At 48.5% G+C, this 21,078-nt stretch overlaps 1 protein-coding gene across 8 annotated transcripts in view; it reads right to left on the reverse strand.

Moving 5' to 3' along the window:
- The window catches only part of UPF1 (UPF1 RNA helicase and ATPase), a 35,939-nt gene extending 22,743 nt beyond the window's left edge, over positions 1-13,196 (reverse strand). For 3 of the 8 annotated variants that reach the window (XM_045552149.1, XM_045552140.1, XM_045552131.1), the window contains exon 1: positions 12,699-13,177. In XM_045552149.1, the coding sequence (XP_045408105.1) occupies positions 12,699-12,929 (231 nt within the window). In that variant the 5' untranslated portion in view covers positions 12,930-13,177. Of the gene's footprint in view, positions 1-12,698 lie in introns of all 8 variants that reach the window. The other 5 variants (XM_045552122.1, XM_045552114.1, XM_045552166.1 and 2 more) reach the window with 3 other exon arrangements.
- Positions 13,197-21,078: the final 7,882 nt, after the last annotated feature.

Below are 21,078 nucleotides of genomic sequence, written 5' to 3' on the forward strand. Positions count from 1 at the left end.
TGTGACACACTGGCCTGCTCGCTGCTTTGAGACAGGTCCCCTTGTTCTGACTGGATTTTTCGTACACTCTTCTTCCCTATCAAACCTATCCTGCCAACAACAGGGCACTGGGGGCCTAGGGCACCCGTGCTCCCCCCCAACAGTCTAAGCCCCACCTGGCCAAAGAGCCACATCCACGGCCAACGGCTCATGACCAGGAAGCCCAGGTGACTGAAGACCACAAGGAACAAGGTGACTTTTACAAACCCATCACAGTGCACCTGGGGACAGCCCAGGGCCTGGAGCCCCACTACAGTGAAAGGCTTGTCAAGCACTCACGTGAAGGCTGCCCGCCTTGGAGACGCAGGAAAGCCATCAACCTCACCCACTGCCCTTCTTGATGATGAAGTAGGAACAATGTTCAGAGCCTTCCTCCTCCAGGCCACACACTCTCACTACAAGTATTGCCTTTACTACTTTACAGCAGCAAACACAGATGATTTTAGGTCACTATGCCACAAACCGCACAGGACACCAGCACTGAGACTGCATGGCCATCTGGGGCCAAGGGGGACAGGAGCTCCTAAGGTGCCTCCAGGAACCACCACCTCAAATGACACAATCTACAGTCCCCAGAATTGCCTCCCAAGGGCCACTTAACCCTAACACGAGGCTGGGTCAGGCAGCAGGAGCACTGTAGTAAAATACAAAAAATTCTGTTTTTTTTTTTTTTTTTAAAGAGATTAAGAGTCTCTCTCTCCCCACCAGGCTGGAGTGCAGTGGCACGATCACAACTCACTGTAATCCCCAACTCCGGGGCTCAAGCGATCCTCCTGCCTCAGCCTCCCAAGTATCTGGGACTAAAGGCACCTGCCACCACGCTGTGACCTTAATCACTTTTAAGTGTATACTTCAGTGGCATTCTATCCACCTTTAGAACGTTTTCCATCTTGCAAAACTAAAACTCTGTTCCCTCCGAACACTAACTCCCTTTGCCCTCTCCCCAGCACCCACCATTCTACTTTGTCTCTGTGAGTGTGACTACTTGGGGGACTGCATGTAAGTGGCATCATACAGTATCTCATTTTCTGAGTAGTTTACTTCAGTGAACGTCCTCAACGTTTCTCCTCATTCCAGCATGTGTCAGAATTTCCTTCCTTTTGTAAGGCTGAAAAAACGCTCCATTGTATGGATGTATCATATTTTTTTTTGTGCCACATTTTGCTTATCCATTCACAGGCTGAGCACGTGGGTTGTTTCCACTTTGGACCACTGTGAATGGTGCTGCTATGAACACGCAGGTACAAAAATTTGTGTGGATGTAGGTTTTCAATTCTCTCAAACACATATTGAGGAGTAGAACTGCTGGATCATGTGGTAACTGTGTGTTTAACTTTCTGAGAAACCACCAAGCTCTTTTCCACAGCAGGTGCACGATTTCACATTCCCGCCGGGAGTAGCCAAGGTCCCGATTTCTCCAGAGCCCCACACCAACACTTGCTTTCTGCTTTGATTCCAGCAGCCCTGGCAGTGGGAAGTGGCATCACCCAGCGGTTTTGATCCCCAATGATCAGTGATGTCGAGCATCTCTTTGTGTGCCTGCAGACCATTCATTTATCTTCTCTAGAGAAATGGGCTATTTGAGACCTTCATCCACTTCCGAATCAGGTTGTTTGCTTTGTTGTTGTTGAGGTGTGCTCTGTTTGAAATTCTGACAGCTGGTCAGCACTTCAAAACATTCTCTCTCCGTGTGCCGATGCTGCGCTCAACGCCAGCCAGCATGTGCAGTGGCACAGACGGTGGTGAGGCTGCAGACGGGAAAACACTGTTGCATCGTGTCTCTCAGTGTGACTGTGCCTGGGCACATGCACATTGGTTTCTGAAAGTGTGGGTGCACAGGTGATGGCGCCCGGGTTTTGCCATAGGGTCATGAAGGCAGCGTTGTAAAACACGCTGCAGGGAGAAGGCTGCCACCAGTCTAGCACAGGGATCTGAAGGATACGTACATCCTTAAATGGTCAGATTAAATATCTAATAATATCCTTCTCTTTGCTTCTTGCCCCATAAAGCCTAGAATATTTATTATCTGGGCCTTTAAGAGAATGTTCGCTAAGTCCAGAAGAGCTCCTAAAATTGGTCAGGATTTTTATGTATAAAGAAATATCCTTGGCCGGGCGCGGTGGCTCACGCCTGTAATCCTAGCACTCTGGGAGGCCGAGGTGGGTGGATCGCTCGAGGTCAGGAGTTCGAGACCAGCCTGAGCGAGACTCCATCTCTACTAAAAATAGAAATAAAAATTATCTGGACAACTAAAATATATATAGAAAAAATTAGCGGGGCATGGTGGCGCATGCCTGTAATCCCAGCTACTCGGGAGGCTGAGGCAGTAGGATCGCTTAAGCCCAGGAGTTTGAGGTTGCTGTGAGCTAGGCTGACACCACGGCACTCACTCTAGCCCAGACAACAAAGTGAGACTCTGTCTCAAAAAAAAAAAAAAAAAAAAAAAAGAAATATCCTTGACGATATTTCAATCTGAACTTTCCTGTATGTGAAACGACACAAAACTGTACCCCATCTAGGTACCCTCATCCTGCCCACTCTGTCCATGCCACAATTGCCCTCCTCTCCCCAAGAGGGCACACGGGGACCACAAGCATGACCGGCAGGTGGCAAGCCCAATCCCCCTGTCTGTCACACGCACAAGCCTCAGTCTCCCTTCTCTCTGCTCCGCACTTACCCCTCAGGCGTGACAAGGGACAGGATCCCTAAGTCCACTCTGGGAGCTCTGGGGAGACAACACAGCATGGATACAAGGCCAGGTGGACTCTACCTCACCCCCACTGAAACTGGGGAGGCTGGAGAGAGAATTCCAGATCCCCCAAGGCCCAGGTTTCCCTCAAGCCCACCTAGCTGGGGAGCACAGGTGTGTTCTCTCTGCACACACACGGGCACCCCAGGCCCCACTGCGGCCAGGCAGTGATCTGCCACAACACAAGCTGACTTCTGTAGCTGTGTGGTTAGCGTCTCTCTCCATTCTCTGAAAAGTTTTAAGATAAAACGTTAATTTCAGAAACACATTTGACCCTAGAAACTATCATTAAATGAGTTAAAACACAGCACTAGGGGACAATGCCTGGCACAGAGAAGGCCCTCAGTCCATGCCAGGGACATGATGGGTGGAGGAGAGAGGGCTGTGGTCCTTGGCTGACACAGGGCAGCCACTCCCGATAACACAAGTCCTCCAAGGTTGTCAACCCATCGCCTCACCAGGGAGGCTCCAGAGGGGCAGGGCCTTCCCACACCCAACTCCAGGCACCCACCACCAGTTTACGAAGCCCAGGAAGCAGTTCCAATCACCTCTGCTCTAAACACAGTATTTAAAGCCATATTCCAGAATTCCCAGTACCCAGCCCCACACAAGTCCCCAGAGCTGGGGTTGCTAAATCCTTTAAGTCCTGCTCCAAATATGAACCCAACATTGACTAAAATCACACTCTGGAAAGTCCAGCTAAGAGTGGCTGAGCTGATCAAGGTCTGCAGGGGTTTTTGCCCAGAGACAGTTACTTGCAACACACCACAGAACTCAGACCGTACATCAGAGCAGCACCAAGAATGGTCCCTTCATTCCCAGAGAGACAGCACAGAAGTTCAAAAATCGCCCCCTGTTGTGCTGGCATCAACTCTGAGACCACAGACTCTTACTCTAAACCTCAGTCTCTGCATTTGTCAGTGCCCCGGGGCCTTTGCACATGCTTTCCCTACAGCCTCAGCAAAGCTGGCTCGATGTCCTTCAGGACGTGGGCCACAGGTGCCTCCCAGGCAGGCCTCCTCTGACCCCATCTTGGGGCCCCAGGGGTACAATCTGTCCTGCTCCTGCTATGTGCCCAACACCTAGGTGGAGTCTGTACCCCAGGAGGCCCACAATAGTGTTAGCTAAATGAATACGGCTCCTCATCCTTTAAAACATAAAAGCCCAGATGCTAAGTCACTCATCATTTATTCTCTGATGTCAAGGTTTAAATAAAAAAGAGGGTGGGAAGTTACCACCCCCCAGGGCAGCTGGCTGCCAGGAACTGCAGGGTTCTGAGCCCTCCTCCCAAGGGAGGGGAATACCAGGAAGACTGGCCCCAACCTGGAAGGACTCTACCCCGACATTTCCCTCTACTTAAAAAAAAATTCCAAAGCTACCGAAAATGCACACCCACACCCCCTTCACGTGGACACCCCTCTGTCACATCCCACCAGGCTCAAGGTCCCCCTCTCGCTCTGCACACATATACCTTTAACCTTCCTGACCTGCTTCTGAGCTGCAGGACAAGGCCTCTCTCCGCACCTTCATAACACAAGCGGCTGGCTCAGGACCTCACCATGGCTATGACACTATTGGCTAATACACATGTGCGCATTGTCCCAATGTCCTAATAATGTCCTTTATAGTTTTTTTTTTAATCCAAGACCCAGTTAACGACTGCACATAATCTGTGATGTCTCTTTAGTCTCCTTTAATCTATGAATCCGAACCACATGAAATCACTGGGATGGGACCATTTCTGACCTACAAAGAAGACCACTTCCCATGGTCCCACCCAGCAGGCAGCCCTGGGCTCTGCTTTCCACCTCGGTTCTTAGCAGAAAGGAAGCCCCTCTCTCCCCAACTCCCTCCCTGCTGGTACCCTGTGGACCCACAGACCACTGTTCCAGTCAGCGCACTGGAGCCCGCCCCTGAGGTTCAACACTCAAGAGTGTCCTCCATGTGGCCCGAGTGCCTGAGGCGTCCCCAACTCACCTGGCTGCCTGTCCAGCCCTGGACCAGCCACTGTCCAGGGAGCCCAGGGCCTGAGATGAAATCCACCTCACACTTGCAGGGAGAGGCCAGGGTGTGATGACAAATGACCAGGACCAGAGCACAGTTCAGTGGAACGAAAAGAAGTGGGAAGGGCTACTCTGAGGGCAGGGCCGGGAGACACAGCAAGCGTCTCCACACTGGACTGTGACAGGGTCTGAGGGAAGAATCTGGTCACAGAGAGAATCTGATTGTTCCCACATGTTGGACGATCCTAAAAAACCCTTGTCGATGCTGTTCTTTTGACAATGGCATTGCAGCCATGAAGGAGAGATGCCCTTTTTTTTGTTTCTAGAAATGCATACTACATTTTCCAGGTCAAATTGTCGAGGATCACCAATCCACATGGCTCCATCTCAGAGGTGAGGATGAAAAGACCTACAGAACTGCCTTTAAAAACACATCATCAAAACAAAAACACAACAGTGAGAAAAAAGAAAAAGGGAGAGAGGAAAACCTTCACTACTGTTGAACCGAGGAGACAGACGCACAGGGTTTGCGTTCGCTTCCCTTACGTTAGAGAACCCATCCTAAGTGCTTCCACATGGAGGACGAGGTGGCCGCCCAGAACCCACGCTTGCTCTGTGGACCCATGTACCCAAAGGAGGCAAGGATGGACACAGCGCAGCTCTGACGGAGCGCCTCCGCCCCAGGACCAGGAGCCACCCTGGGCATTGCCCACCGCTCTCTGCAAGGACCTGATGCTTCAGGACGGTGCCATCCTCGGTTGTGGCAAAGGCCAGCCAGAGCCAGCAAGCAGCCCAACCAACTGCATGTCTAGACACAGTCCTGGCAAAGGTCCACAGGGACCCTGGAAAGCCCAGCTTGCTCATCCACTTCTCAAGCTGCTACTCAACCGACACATGTTAGAGACATAAGAGCCGGGCGTGGTGGCACGCACCTGTAGTCCCAGCTACTTGGGAAGTTGAGGCGGGAGGATCACTTGAACCCTAGAATTGGAACCCAGTCTGGGCAACGTAGTGAGACCCCCATCTCTTAAAAAAAAGGGGAGGGTGCACAAGGACCTGTTGCCAGCCCCAGGGTCCCAGGACTCAGCAGCCCTCCGATTACTGGAGGCAGCAGAATTCTGTTCTCAGAGGAAACCTCCTCCAGCAAGAGCGAGCTCAGAGCTGTGACGTCGTCGTGAGAGCAGATCTGTGAGCAGCAGCGGTGACCAGGCCCAGACTCACGGGCACTGTGGCCCCTCCAGGCTAGCCACTCACCTCTGAATGTCAGAGCACAGCTGGGCAATGTGGCCCTTCTCTGCCAGGCTGGACCGTCCCAACCACCATGACAGCATCTTCACCATGGTGATAACCACAAAACGCCCTCCATGGTGAACCGCCACCCAAAATGTGCCCCTCCAGCTTCAGTGCACACACTGCTCTGGGGAGGCCTCTGCCCCTCGCAGGGCCCTCTCAGGGCGGTGCTTCCCTACCAGCAGGGAGCCCTGTCCCAGCCAGGGGGGTCATGGCCCCTGATGAAACCACAGGCAGGAGCCCAGGTCTGCTCTAGTCTGTGACTGCTTGTGAGGAGGGCCGAGGGCATCTGTGTGCCAGGTCCAGTGCTGAACACGTGCACTGGGAGGAGACACCTGGCACCCTGGCAGCTCCCACACAGGCACACGCACTCACACGTTCACACTTGCATGTGCACACACAGCGCTGACCCGGTGTCCTCCACCTCAGCTCCATTTGTTCACGGGATGGCCAAACTCGGCCACCCTGCCCGACCTCCCAGCCATGGTCCTCCCTCGGCTGCTGCAGTCTGAGGGCCCTTCCAGCTTCAGTCCCAGCACCGCTCAGCAGCTCCTCAGGGCTCCAAGATTCAGCCTGGCCCCACACGGTGCACCGTGCCCACCCCTTCACCCCACAAGCACTCCAGGACCAGCACTTACAAAGGCTTTCCCTTCACACAGCAGACCACTGCCCCTCCTGGGGCCCTCAGCATTCCCAAAGTCAACACCCAGGCCAGGCAGCATGTGCAACTTTCTTACGGTGCACTGCAGGGGGCAAAGGCCTCCATCAAACAGTGTCACTGCCCTCAGCCCACTAAGCACAGCAAGGCCAAGAAGAAAAGGGCAGGGAGGCTGCAGTCCAGGGCCAGGCTGGAGAGGTCGGGCCGGCAGCTCGTAGAGGGTACAAAAGTAAACATGAACACGTGCAAGGGCTCAAAGGCAGGCACCCACTGAGGCCGGGAGCATGGGGCCCGGGCTCGGCAACCGTCTCTGATCCCCGGCACAGGGCTTGGCCCACCTCCCTAACGTGCAAGTGGCAGCCAACAAGCATGAGGTCTGCCGAGGTGGTCAGACCGTGAAACCACGCGCTTGCGTTCGAGCCGCACACATGGCGAGAGATCAGAGGGAAGGCAGAGAGAAAGAGAAATCAAAGACGGCAACTGCAGCGGTGGTTGCACAACCCTGTACATTTACTGAAAAAGAAACACTGAGTTGTATGCTTAAAAACAAGAGAATTTCACGGTAGGTGATTAGACCTTAATAAAGCAATAAGAAAAATGTCTCTTTTTTTTGGTTATGGTAGCTGGACTGAGAGGGAACTTTGTTTAGTTACTACTGGTATAGTATTACTATTAACTCCCCCCACAATCATGCTAAATCTGGGTAAAGAAATTAATTTAGACAAAAATAGTTAGAAGTCATTTTGAGTATCTAACCACTAACTGTAAAGTGTCAGCTACTTTTGCATAATCGCAGGGAGAGTCCTCACAATCTGGAAACAACCCCGGGAAGTCCCATGACACCTGCCAGCACGGCTCTGGTTAGCAGCATCTTATCTCCAAGGTTCTCAAGGCACACGGAGATCACAGCTGGACTACTCGAGTATTTGCAAAACCAAAATGGACAAAGTCACATGCAAATTTTAAACTCACCATTTTTAGGAACCCAGGGCTGTACAGAACTCACCCCTCCTGGTCTTACGTATGACTTACAATCTCAGGGCTCAGCAGGCAGGGGAAGATGGTCTGTCCACCCGGATAGTCAAGGACAGGCCGGGACAGCCACCTGTGAACTCTGAAGGCAGGCAGGACTATGGCTTTAAAGATGAGGTGGTAACTTTTTATCCTAAGTATTTTACCACTTGAAAAGGAAAAGCAAGACCAAGTTTGCTTACTCAAGACCAGAACCGGAGAGGAAACACGTAAGAGCCTGGCAGGTGGGAGGACAGGTAAGGCTGGGACAACAGGTCAGCAAGCAGCTTTCCCAAGATTTTGTCCCTTATGATCAAGAAAGATGGCCTTTTTCCTAAGGAAGCAACTCTTGCACTTAAAGTAAAATCCAAGCATGGACGACTGTCCCAGCTGTGCTGCTCACAGGCTATGCCGAATGGAGGGGGAACACAAAGCACAGGCCTGATCTGAGAATGAAGGAACAAAGTGAGGCCAGGACCCCTCAGATTGCAAGCAGCATCTACAAGGTCACCTGGAACACCTGCACAAAAACACTTAAATTCCTGCCTAAAAGGACTATAGCTATCCACAAATCTCAACATTTCCAAGTGAGCTAAGAAAAGCAAATCAAATCAACAGGCACAAGTTTTTCCAACTGGGCGTGCATACTACTTTTTTTATCTGCTCATTGGGACTGCTATCAACATTCAGCGCAGCCCTACATGGACATACACCTTCATTTCTCTTCGGGGTCATGGGTAGGTGTATGGGCACCTGTCCCAACAGCAGGGCATGAGGGTTCCAGTGGCACTTTCAGCCTTCTTAAAAAAAAAAAAAAAACTGAGGCCGGGCGCTGTGGCTCACGCCTATAATTCTAGCACTCTGGGAGGCCGAGGCGGGTGGATCACTTGAGCTCAGGAGTTCAAGACCAGCCCGAGCAAGAGCGAGACCCTGTCTCTACTAAAAATAGAAAGAAAGTTAGCTGGACAACTAAAAAAATACATTTAGAAAAAATTAGCCAGGCATGGTGGCGCATGCCTGTAAGCCTAGCTACCTGGGAGGCTGAGGCAGGAGGATCACTTGAGCCCAGGAGTTTGAGGTTGCTGTGAGCTAGGCTGACGCCATGGCACTCTAGTCCAAGCAACAGAGTGAGACTCTGTCTCAAAAAAAAAAGACAGAGCCACTGAAATGAGTGGGTAGTGGTATCTCTGCATGGTTTTACTACTTTTAACAGTTTCACTGAGATATAACTGACAGGCCATAAATGGTGTATATTTAAAGTATGTCATTTTTAGAAATTGACATGTCAGTGTATGTAAACTCCCATAAAACTGTCACCACAATCAAGATAACAAGCACATCCATCACCTCCGAGTCTCCCTGTGCCCTGTCACCCCCTCTCCTGCCCTTCCCACCTTTCTGTCCCCACCACCACTAGTCTGCTTTCTATGACTGTAGGCTCGCTAGCACTTTCTAGAATTTTGCATGAATGAAATGATAGAGTATACACTCTTTTTGGTCTGAATGCTTCTTTTACTCAGAGTAATTACTCTGAGATGCGTCCAGGTTGTTGCATGTATCCATAGTTCATTCCCCTTTTATCACTGAGTGGTATTTCCAACTCTTAGATTTCACCCTAATTGCACTGTTCAGAGGAGCTGGACAGCACCAACAGGCAGTGCCAGTTGAGAGGAAATATTCCAACCAGGCAGACCAAAAGGTCTGCGATACCAGCTATTATGCAAAGGACTTCTGACATTACCTTTCACTGGCAGGGGATGGAGGAGAGCCCAGGATAGGGTCAGATACTCAAAAAGAAAATTGTCTCACAGACTTGGCAGAACTGTGTCAGCGTTTTTCATCCCAGGATCAAGGGCTCTGATAAATGTCAGTTTTGTTTCATAAACAAGAAAAGGAATGTTATTTGAACCAGCTCTGGGTGCAGCAGGAATCACCCCTGCTGCCATTCTCCCACCCTGGCTGGGACACACATTCTGCCTGTAAACAGACTTTAAGGGAAAATCAACTGTGCAAAGCTGATACAGGCAGGGCTGGTATCAAAAGTGCCTGCGCTTCATGTGGAATGAGTTCTTGCGAAAAGAGGAAAAAAAAAAAAGTGGCTGCACACTAGCAGTTCCTCAGTGACCACATGACCCAACAATTTCAACATAAACTATATCCACACAGAAATGTGTACACAGATGTTCAAAGCAGCACTATTCACATCAGCCAAGAGGTAGAAATAACCCAAATGTTCATCGACAGATAAGGAGGTAAACAAAAATGTGGTCCCTCTACACAACAATTACTCAGCCCTCAGCCATAAAAAGCAAGCACCGATCCAGCTACAACGTGCATGAACCTTGAGCACACACTGCTAAGAGAAAGAAGCCAGATGCAAAACACCACATACTCCACGATTCCATTCATGCAAAATGTCCAGAACAGGCAAATCCACAGAGGCAGAAAGCAAATTAGTGGCTGCCAGGGGCTGGGGGAGGTAAGATTGAAGGGCTAAGGGGTACAGGTTTCTTTCTGGGTGACAAAAATGTTCTAAAGTTGGCTGTGGTGATAGCTGCACAACTCTGAAAGTACTAAAAGCCACTGAATTGTACACTTTAAATGGGTGAATTTTTTGTATGGTTCAGTATGTGAACTCCACTTCAAGAAAGCTGTTAAATGACGTGGCTGCAAAGCACTTAAAAATTGACACCCACTCATCCAATAAGATAAAACGAAAAGGCAAAATGAGATTCTAAATTTTTCTGGAAGCCCCCTCCCCCCCATCTTCTGGATGGTTACATAGCCAACTCCTGAGGACAAGTGTGGCAAATATTCCCAAGAATCTTAAGCAGCCAGTGCCACCAACTGGCACAGGAGATAAACTTTTTTCCATTTTCCAATTATATTCAGACTTTCCTGCCCCAGATTCAGGCCTTCCTCTTGTGACACAAATGGATTCATTTCCTATCCCCAAATACAAGTCCAAACATAGGCTGAAGGTGGGTGGGTCATCAGAGTCAATTAAAAGTAACTAAGGACAAGCCTCCAACATCATCACTCAGGTCAGCTCAACTGCAACGTTTACCTCCAGGGAAGTGTTTTAATGCTCTCATTTTGTATGATCCAGTGTTCAGAAGCAAGAAAATAAATTGATTGTTTTAACCGAAAGAGAAGGACACACTCCCACAATTAATTGCAAACAAAACTTGAGGAACAAAAGCAGAACTCAAAGCTGCCCCAGATTTGCTATTCTGTTAAAAGGACTCACAAGAAAAGCAATTACCTTTCACCACACCCCCACCCATCCCTGATGATGCCACATTCATCTTTATCCTCAGCCTTCCCAACAGGCTGGACACAAGGTACAGACAGATCTACTCAGTTTACACATTAAGTCCAGATTTCCCTTATGTTTAAAAGTAACAAAAACATAACTGCCACCCCCATTTTACAGCTGCCAAAGCAGAGAGGTACACAGAGCAAGAAAGCTACAAGAAGGCTGGGCCTCAGCAGCTCCAGCTCACTTCTCCAGGCAAAGTCTCCTCTCTCCACCTCCCTTCACCAAATGTAAACAAAACTGAAAAAAAAACACCCCTACTTGTATACCTGTTCTCCTGATGCCCCACCCATCACAAAGGCCTTCTATTTTAAGGAATCTGGGGTTAGAATGAGTCAAATGTTTCCTGCTTCCATTGGGGGCTAAAAGAAAGCCCAAGTGGGTGGTCTACCCACGGGAGTGACTCAACCAACTAGCACATTAGCCCCCCTCCCCCAAGGGTAGGGTCTGCACTCACTCTGGTTGAGCAAGAGGTGGCTCCCACAGCTCCAGAACACAACCATGTGCCAAGAGAAACCCGTGACAAAGTGAGCCTCATAACTCCTCCCTGGTGGGGCATTCAGGAAAATAAACCTGAAGGAGGGACCAAGCACCAAGCAAGCCTCCAGTGAAAGCAATCAGATCCAGAGGACAGCGGCAACATTCCCCAGGACCCCGGCCTGCCCCCTCTCCCACCCTAGGCACGAACCCAGGTGCAAGAAGCACATGCCTCATCCTTCTCACAACCCAAACCCCAATTTAAAATACCTAAGTAACCTTCACTAAACATCCACGTCAATAAAAGTAGAAGTTTCCGATGTGGCAGACCCATTTATGTAAAACCTACTATCACTGCTCCATTGGAAGAACAAAACTCAGACCCAACTTTTCCAAAGCAGGGCTGTGGAGTTATGTAACAACTCGGTTTCAGCAACAGGCAATGCAAGAAGGAAAAACAAAACGCAACCTGCTTCCTGAATAATCTTAATAGCCAGCGAGTGTCTGGTTCTCCACGGGAGGCGAAAATTCCTCTCCGCTCAGGGAGCCTCAACCCTCCGCTTTGCCAGAGCCTGGGGCGGGGGGGGGAGGGGGGACTTTGAACCCGCAGTACGGTGGGCATGAAGAGGGGGAAAGGGGGGGGTGCCCAGATGACTACGACCACAGATAGTGGGTGGGATAGGGCGGCCGGACCAGCCAGAGGGGAGACCGGGCAGGTCACTCAGGACACGCCCAGAAGGGGACTGAGGGCAGGTCATGTAAGATCCAGCCTGAGCAAGACCCAGACCAGGCCGCAGCGAGACTCGGGGCAGATCACTGGAGCCGGCGGGAGAGGGACCAGGACAGGTCAGCGCGATCCCAGCTGGAGTGGAGAAACCAAGGCAGGTCAGCTGGGGACCCTGCCGGACAGGGGGAACCAAGGCAGGTTACTCCAGGCCAGGCTGGTTGGGGAATACGAAACAGGTCACCACCGGCCCAGTCAGAGAAGCAAACCCAGGCGGAGTAAAGGAACTGGTGGTACAAGTCCGCTCAGACACGGCCCCGGTGGGGGGCCGGGGCAGATCGGCCCAGGCCCGGCCGGAGGTGGAGCTAGGGCAGGTCCGGGGCCCCAAGGCCCGACCCGGGCTTCCGGCGCCGCCATGTGTCACTCACCTGCGCGTCGAGCTGTCCCGCCGCAGCGCCAGCGCCCGCGCCGCCCGGGCCTCCGGCGCCTCCACCTCCGGGTCCGCCAGGGCCGCCGGGGGGAGTCTGCGTCTGACTGGGGAGGGTAAAGTCAGTGAACTCGAACTCGGAGCCCTGAGTATCGGCGCCAAGCAGCTCGGCCTCTTCGGTGTCCAGAAAAGTGAGCGTCTGTGAGCTGGGCCCGTACGCCTCCACGCTCATGGTGCCGCCAGGCAGGGCCCGCAGGCTGGTTCCGCGCCGCAATCGAGCCCGCCGCTCAGCTGAGGCCTAGGCCGCAGGCCTCGGGTGGCCCCCGCTGCCGCCCCCGCGAGCCCGGACCGGACCGAAACACCCGCCTCGGCGCTGGTTGAGCCGAGAACCGCGAGCGCCGAGCCGCCGCCACCGAGCCCCTCCGCCGGCGCTGCTCCCTTATAAGTCGTCCGCGGCTCGCAGCCCCCGTCAGGAACCGCCGCCACCGCCGCTGCCGCCGTGCGCGTGCGCGAGCCCAGACGCCGGCGCAGGTGCGCGTGCGCGAGCTCGACGCCGGCGCAAGCGCGCGCGCTCCTCGCAGACGCCGCCAACCGCGCCCGGACGCCCGGAACCCGGGGAGCCGACGGGACGCGTACTGCGCACGCGCGGAGAGCGAGGCTTCCAACCGCCGCCTCGGCTGCCGTTCCAGGACTCGGCCCCGCCCCAACCGCTGCTCTGTGACGCCGGCAGCCGCGCGGGTGTGCGCTTGCTGGGACCGCGACGGTGTTTCCGGTTCAATGGAACGCTAACTGAATGCCCTACGTAGGTGGTTTCAGAACACCCCGCCGGAAGGTCTGCACGGGGGTGGTTCGTTCCCGCTTCTGGGACAAACGCCTTAGGCCTCAGTTTCCCCGTTTGTAAGATGGGGGTGCCGGGAACGTAGCAGGCGCTCCGCGTGTGCCTTGGTTGCATAAACGAATGAGGACATGAGGAAATGATGGTTGCCGCTGCTCCAGATGCCTTTGACGCTGTCATCACTCCTGTTACTGTTATATTATCGCTGTGGTCGTTATTCGGAGGCAGAATACAGCAAGACCATTGGGAGCACGTGCTTTCTGGTGAAATCCAGACCTAACCACCTACTGGCTGTGTGACTTTGTACAAGTGACTTGACCTCTCTGAGTCAAGGGTTTCTTCTGCCGTTGAGATGGGCTAGGGAATAAATGAGCTACTATTCACTCCCTCAGTATTTATTAAGTCTTTATAAAGGAAAGTTCCATGAGGACAAGGAGTTGGCTTTGTTCATCGTGGTCTTCCCCATGGGGAGAATAATGCTGCGTACAGTAGGTGCTCACTAAAAATTTTTCAGAGATTTTAAATCTAAGCCTGGCTACTGGTTCATGGGCTTTAATCTCCTAACCCCAGGCCTCAGCCTTCCTCTTTTGTAAAGAACCTTGGAAAAATCCCCCCCACCACCTCACCCCCTTCCCTTTCTGTCCCAAGATTCTGGGGCTCTCTAAATACTTTGAAGTCAGCTGGAAGGGCTCCTGGCTTGCACAGCTGAGCTAAAAGTTCCCAATCTTGCTGTGGTTCTTCATTTTCCAATTTTCCTATTTATCATGACAGAAAAGAGGTTTTGTTTTCCTTCTTCACATTTTTGGGGGGCTCCTGTGCACTACACTGGGAATGTAGAAAATGAATAAAATTAGGTCCCCCTCTCCAGACAGACAGAGTCTAAGGGGAAATCCTAGCAAGAAACAGAATTTTCAATAAAGTGCAAAGCTCTCTTTGGAAAATATCCAATTGAATTTGTAGAAGAATTACAGATAAATGTGGTAACACCTATTAGAGTTTTAATTGCACACACACACCCCCCACTTCGTTGCAGCAACTTCACTTCTAAGAATCTCCTCTTCCTATATACATCCACATTTGCAAAATGACATCGTGGATAGTACACTAGAACATACCAATGTAACACAAAATAAGTCAGTAATGGAGAAATTGAACAAACAACATCAGAAATTACATTAAATATAAATGGATACACTCTCCACTTAAAACGAAGAAGTTGTCAGAAAGAATTAAAAAAATAATCCGGCCGGGCGTGGTGGCTCACGCCTGTAATCCTAGCACTCTGGGAGGCCGAGGCGGGTAGCCTGAGCAAGAGCGAGACCCCATCTCTACTAAAAATAGAAAGAAATTATCTGGCCAACTAAAATATATATAGAGGAAAAAAAAATTAGCCGGGCATGGTGGCTCATGCCTGTAGTCCCAGCTACTCGGGAGGCTGAGACAGGAGGATCATTTAAGCCCAGGAGTTTGAGGTTGCTGTGAGCTAGGCTGACGCCACGGCACTCACTCTAGCCCGGGCAACAAAGCGAGACTGTCTCAAAACAAACAAACAAACAAACAAACAAAAAATAATAATAATCCAATTATATACTCTTAAAAGAGATTTACATTAGCTTCAAAAACACACATAGGGGCCAGGTGCCGTGGCTCATGCCTGTAATCCCAGCACTATGAGAGGCCAAGGCAGGAGGATAGCTTGAGCTCAGGAGTTCCAGACCAGCCTGAGCAAGAGCGAGACCCTGTCTCTAGAAAAAATTAGGCGGGCATGGTGGTGTGTGCCTGTAGCCCCAGATACTTAGGAGGCTGAGGCAGGAGGATTGCTTGAGCCCAGAAGTTTGAGGTTGCTGTGAGCTAGGCTGACACCATGGCACTCACCCAGGCAACAGAGTGAGACTCTCTCAAAAAAAAAAAAAAAAAGAAAGAAAGAAAAAAGAAAAACACATAAGTTAAAAGTAAATGAATAAACCAGCCCAGTGGCTCATGCTTGTAATCTCAGCACTCTGGCAGGCCAAGGCAGGAGGATCACTTGGGGTCAGAAGTTTGAGGTTGCAGACCAAGGCAGGAGGATCACTTGGGGCCAAAAGTTTGAGGTTGCAGTGAGCTATGATGATGCCACTGCACTCTAGCCTGGGTGACAGAGCAAGACTGAAAAAAAAAAAAGTGAATGAATAGAAAAAGATATCCTATGCACAGTAACCAAAAGGGAGCTAGATTGACTATATTAATATCAGACAAAATAGACTTTAAGGCTAAAATTATTACATGAAGAAAATACTGTATAATGATAAAAGCTTCAATCTACCAGGAAGATATAACAATTATAAACATGTATGCACCTAACCACAGAGCCCTAAGATACATGAGGCAAAAAGTGAGAACTGAAAGGAGAAATAAACAATTCAACAATAATCATGGGCCGGGCGCGGTGGCTCACACCTGTAATCCTAGCACTCTGAGAGGCCGAGGCGAGTGGATCGCTCGAGGTCAGGAGCTCGAGACCAACCTGAGCAAGAGCAAGACACCGTCTCTACTAAAAATAGAAAGAAATTAGCTGGCCAACTAAAATATATATAGAAAAAAAAAATAGCCGGGCATGCTGGCGCATGCCTATAGTCCCAGCTACTCGGGAGGCTGAGGCAGTAGGATTGCTTAAGCCCAGGAGTTTGAGGTCCCTGTGAGCTAGGCTGATGCCACGGCACTCACTCTAGCCAGGGCAACAAAGTGACACTCTGTCTCAAAAAAAAAAAAAAAACAATAATCATGAGAGACTTTAATATCTCATTTTCAATAATGGATAGAACAACTCGACACAAGGTCAGTAATGAAATGGAAAAGTTTAATAATGCAATCAACCAACTACACCTAACAGACATTTATAAAATACTCCACCCAAACAATAGCACAATATGAATTCTTCTCAAATGCACATAGAACATTTTCCTGAACAGTCAAAATGTCAGACCACAAGTCTCAATAAATTTAAAATGATTTAAGTCATACAAAATATGCTATATGACCACAATGGCATAAAATTAGAACTTAATAACACAAGGAGATTTAGAAAATTCACAAATATGTGGATTAAGCAATATGTTTCTAAATAACCAATAGGTTAGAGAAAACATTACAAGGGAACTTACCAAGTACTTTGAAATGGATGAAAATGAAAAAACAACATACCAGAACTTATGGGATGCAGTAAAAGTAATGCTCGGTGGGAAATTTATAGCCATAAATGTCTACATTAAAACAGAAGAAAGATCTCAAATCAATAACTTAAGCTTTGTACATTAAGAAAGTGGGAAAAGAGGAACAACTAAATCCAAAGCAAAAGGAAGGAAGGAAAAAATAAAGATTAGAACAGAGAGAATTGAAATAGGGAATAGAAAAACAATAGAGAAAATCAACAAAACTACAGGTTAGTTCTTTGAAAAGATTAAGAAAATTAACAAGCCTTTACCTTGATTAACCAAGGAAAAGAGAAAAAAGATTCAAATTATTAAAATCAGGAATGCAAGAGAGGACAATAATACTGACTTTAACAGAAATAAAAAGGATTATAAGGAAACAGTATGAACAACTGGATGATCACAAATTAGATAACCTAAACAAAATGGAAAAATTTCTAGAAATACACAAACTACTAAAACTAACTCAAGAAGAAATAGAAAACCTAAATAGACGTATAACAAGTAAAGTTAGTAATCAAAAAACTTCCAACAGGGTGAACACGGTGGCTCATGCCTGTAATCCCAGCACTTTGGGAGGATCGCTTGAGGCCAGGAATTTGAGACCAGCCTGGGCAACATAGCAAGAACCCATCTTAAAAAAAAAATTAGGCTGGGTGCGGCAGCTCACACCTGTAATCCTAGCACTTTGGGAGGCCAAGGTGACAGGATCACTTGCGTTCAGGAGTTCCAGACCAACCTGAGCAAGAGTGAGATCCCCTTCTCTACTAAAACTAAAAAAATTAGCTGGGTGTGGTGGTGGTGCTTGTAGTCGCAGCTACTCAGGAGGCTGAGGCAGGAGGATCGCTTGAGCCCAGGAGTTTCAGGTTGCTGTGAGTTAGGCTGACGCCACGGCACTCTAGCCCGGGTGACAGAGTGAGATTCTGTCTCAAAAAAATAAAAAGAAAATCATGTCATCTGCAAATAGAGATAGTGTCACTTCTTCTTTACCAATGGTAGATGATTTTTACTTTTATTTCTGTCTAACTGCTCTGGCTAGAACCACTAATACAATGTTTAATCAAAATGACAAGAGTGACACCCTCATCTTGTTCTTGGTCTTAGGGGGAAAATTTTCAGTCATTCACCATTAACTGTGATGTTACTTGTGGGTTTTTCATACATGCTCTTTATCAGACTGAGAAGTTATTTTCTATTTCTAGTTTATTGAGTGTTTTTATCATGGAACGTTGCTGGATTCTGCCAAGATCTTTTTCTGTGTCTATTGAGACAACCATGTTTTTTCCTTTGTTCTATTAACATGATGCATTACATTAATTCATTTTTCAATGTTGAACAAACCTTGCATTCCTGGGATAAGTCCCCCTTGGTCATGGTGTAATACGTTTTATATGTGATGCTGGATTTTGTTTGCTGATATTTTGTTGGGAGTTTTAAAATGTATATTCATAAAGGATATTGATCTGGAGATTTCTTCACTTGTGATGTGTTCATCAGGCTTTGGATAATCATAGCCACATAGAATGAGTCAGTAAGTGATCCCTACTCTTCTATTTTTTGGAAGAGTTTGAGAAGGATTGTTGTTTATTCTTCTTCAATGTTTGGTAGAATAAATCGGCAAAACCATTTATTCCTGGGCTTCTCTTTGTTGGAATGTGTGTGTGTGTGCATGTGTCTGTGTATCTCATTTTGTTTTGTTTTTTAAGAGACAGGGTCTTACTCTGGCTCCCCAGGCTGGAGTGTAGTGGCGTGATCATAGCTCACTGTGACCTTGAACTCTTGGCTGAGCTCAAGCTATCCTCTTGCCTCAGCCTCATCAGTAGCTAGGACTACAGATGTGTGCCGCTGTTTTAGGCTAATTTTTTTTATTATTTTCTTTTTCTTTTTTTTTTTTTTTTTTGAGACAGAGTCTCACTCTGCTGCCTGGGTGAATGCCGTGGCATCAGCCTAGCTCACAGCAACCTCAAACTCCTGGGCTCAAGTGATCCTCCTGCCTCAGCCTCCCAAGTATCTGGGACTACAGGCGTACACCACCACACCCAGCTAATTTTTTCTATTTTCAGTAGAGACTGGGTCTCGCTCTTACTCAGGCTGGTATGGAACTCCTGAGCTCAAGTGACTCTCCCACCTGGGCCTCCCAGAGTGCTAGGATTACAGGCATGAGCCACTGTGCCTGGCCAACATGGTCTTATATATGGAAAACCATAAACCACATACCCACACCCACACACGCACACACGTACACCACACACACATTAACTATTAGAGCTAATAAGTGAATTTAGCAATGGTGCAGGATATAAGATCACTACACAAAAGTCAGTTGTATTTCTATATACTAGCAATGAACAATCTTCAAATGAAATTAAGAAAACAATTTCATTTATAATAACGTCAACAATAACAAAATACTTAGGAATAAGTTTAACAAAAAAAGTACAAGATTTGTACACTGAAAACTATATAACATTGTTAAAAGAAATTAAAGAAGACCTAAATAGATGAAAAAACATCTGATATACTCAGATGGGAAGATACAATAATTGTTAAGATGGCAATACTCCCAACTTAATCTACAGATTCAACTAAATCCCTATCAAATTCCAACTGTCTTTTTTAACAGAGAAGGGCAACCTCATCCTAAAATTCTTTTTTTTTTAATTAAAAAAAAAAAAAAACAGAAAGAAAAGCCTACAGCACCCAGTAGTCCCAGGTGGTCTCCCATGCAAGTATTAACCAGGCCCGACCCTGCTTAGCTTCCAAGATCAGATGCTCATCCTAAAATTCACATGGAAATGCAAAACACCCTGAATACAATCTTTAAAAAGAACAAAGTTGGAAGATTCACAATTCCTGATTTCATCACCTACTACAAAGCCACAGTAGTTATAACTGTGGTGCCAGCACAAGGATAGACACATCGACCAAGGGAACAGAATTGAGAATCCGTAAATGAAACCTTGTGTTCACAGTCAATTGATTTTTTAACAATGGTGCCAAGATCATTGTGATGGTTAATGTTATATGTCAAATTGGCTAGGACACGGTACCCAGAGATTTGGTCAAACATTTTTCTAGGCCAGGCGCTGTGGCTCATGCCTGTAATCCTACCACTCTGGGAAGCCGAGGTGGGAGGATCACTTGAGGTCAGGAGTTCGAGACCAGTCTGAGCAAGAGTGAGATCCCATCTCTACCAAAAAGAAGAAGAAAAAAGAAAAAGAAATAATCCAGCATTGCCCAAGGCCTCCCCTGAGGCAGGTGCCTTGCAAGACATGCTCATCCCCCTCGGGACCCACCCCCATGCCTGTCTTTGCTTCTAGGCCTATAACTAGACTCCAGCCTCAGCAGGCCCCGAAAGGTGAGGTCCAAGGTATGACCCATGAGGAAATAAATGCACTACCCTCCAAAACAACGACTTGATTTTTGCAATTTATACAGACAGAAATCTCAGGAATACGTGTGACAATGGATATGAAGCATGTGGGATGATGGTGGAAGGAACAGAAAGTTGGATCATGCCAAATTTATTTTATTCATTTATTTTTTTTAGAGATGGGGTCTTGCTATGTTGCCTAGGCTGGCCTTGAACTCCTGGCCTCAAGCAATCCTCCTGCCCTAGTCTCCCAAGTACGTGGGACTACAGGCATGTGCCACTGTGCCTGGCTAATTTTTTTATTTTTTATTTTTTGTAAAGACAGGGTCTTGCTATGTTGCCCAGGCTCATCTTGAACTCCTGAGCTCTGGCAATCCTCCTGTCTTGGCCTCCCAAAGTGCTGGGCTTATAGGTATGGCCCACTGTGCCTGGCCCAAATTCTTACTTGATCTTAAAAGCAGAAAAGTTCTAGGTCAAGTGAACAAGGGTCTAACCTGAATCATAAGAACAAACAATTGCAGCCCCTTAATCAAGTCCCAGACGTGAGCCCGTTTATAGGCCCAGGGCCCCTTGAATAAAAGAGGAAGAACCACGATCCACTACTGAAAATTCCTACTGGTTGTCTTTCCTCAGCCTTCCCCCAAAGGGACCTATAGCCTTTGCCAGGGTAACTGTGCACTGGGAGAAAGGAAATAATCAGACCTTTCAGGGATTACTGGACACTGTCTCTGTACTGATGCTGATTCCAGGAGACCCAACATCACTGTGGCCCACCAGTCAGAGCAGGGGCTTATGGAGGTCAGGTGACCAGTGGAGTTTTAGTTCAGGTCCACCTCACAGTGGACTCCTGGTGGGTCCCCAAACCCATCGTCTGGTTACTTCCCCAGTTCCAGCGTGCATAACTGGGGCGGACACACTCAGCAGCTGGTTCCCTGACCTGAGGAGGGAGAGCTATTATGGTGCAAAAGGCCAAACGGAAGCCACC

Source organism: Lemur catta, chromosome 1 (genome assembly GCF_020740605.2).
Source record: "Lemur catta isolate mLemCat1 chromosome 1, mLemCat1.pri, whole genome shotgun sequence".
Lineage (NCBI taxonomy): Eukaryota > Metazoa > Chordata > Mammalia > Primates > Lemuridae > Lemur > Lemur catta.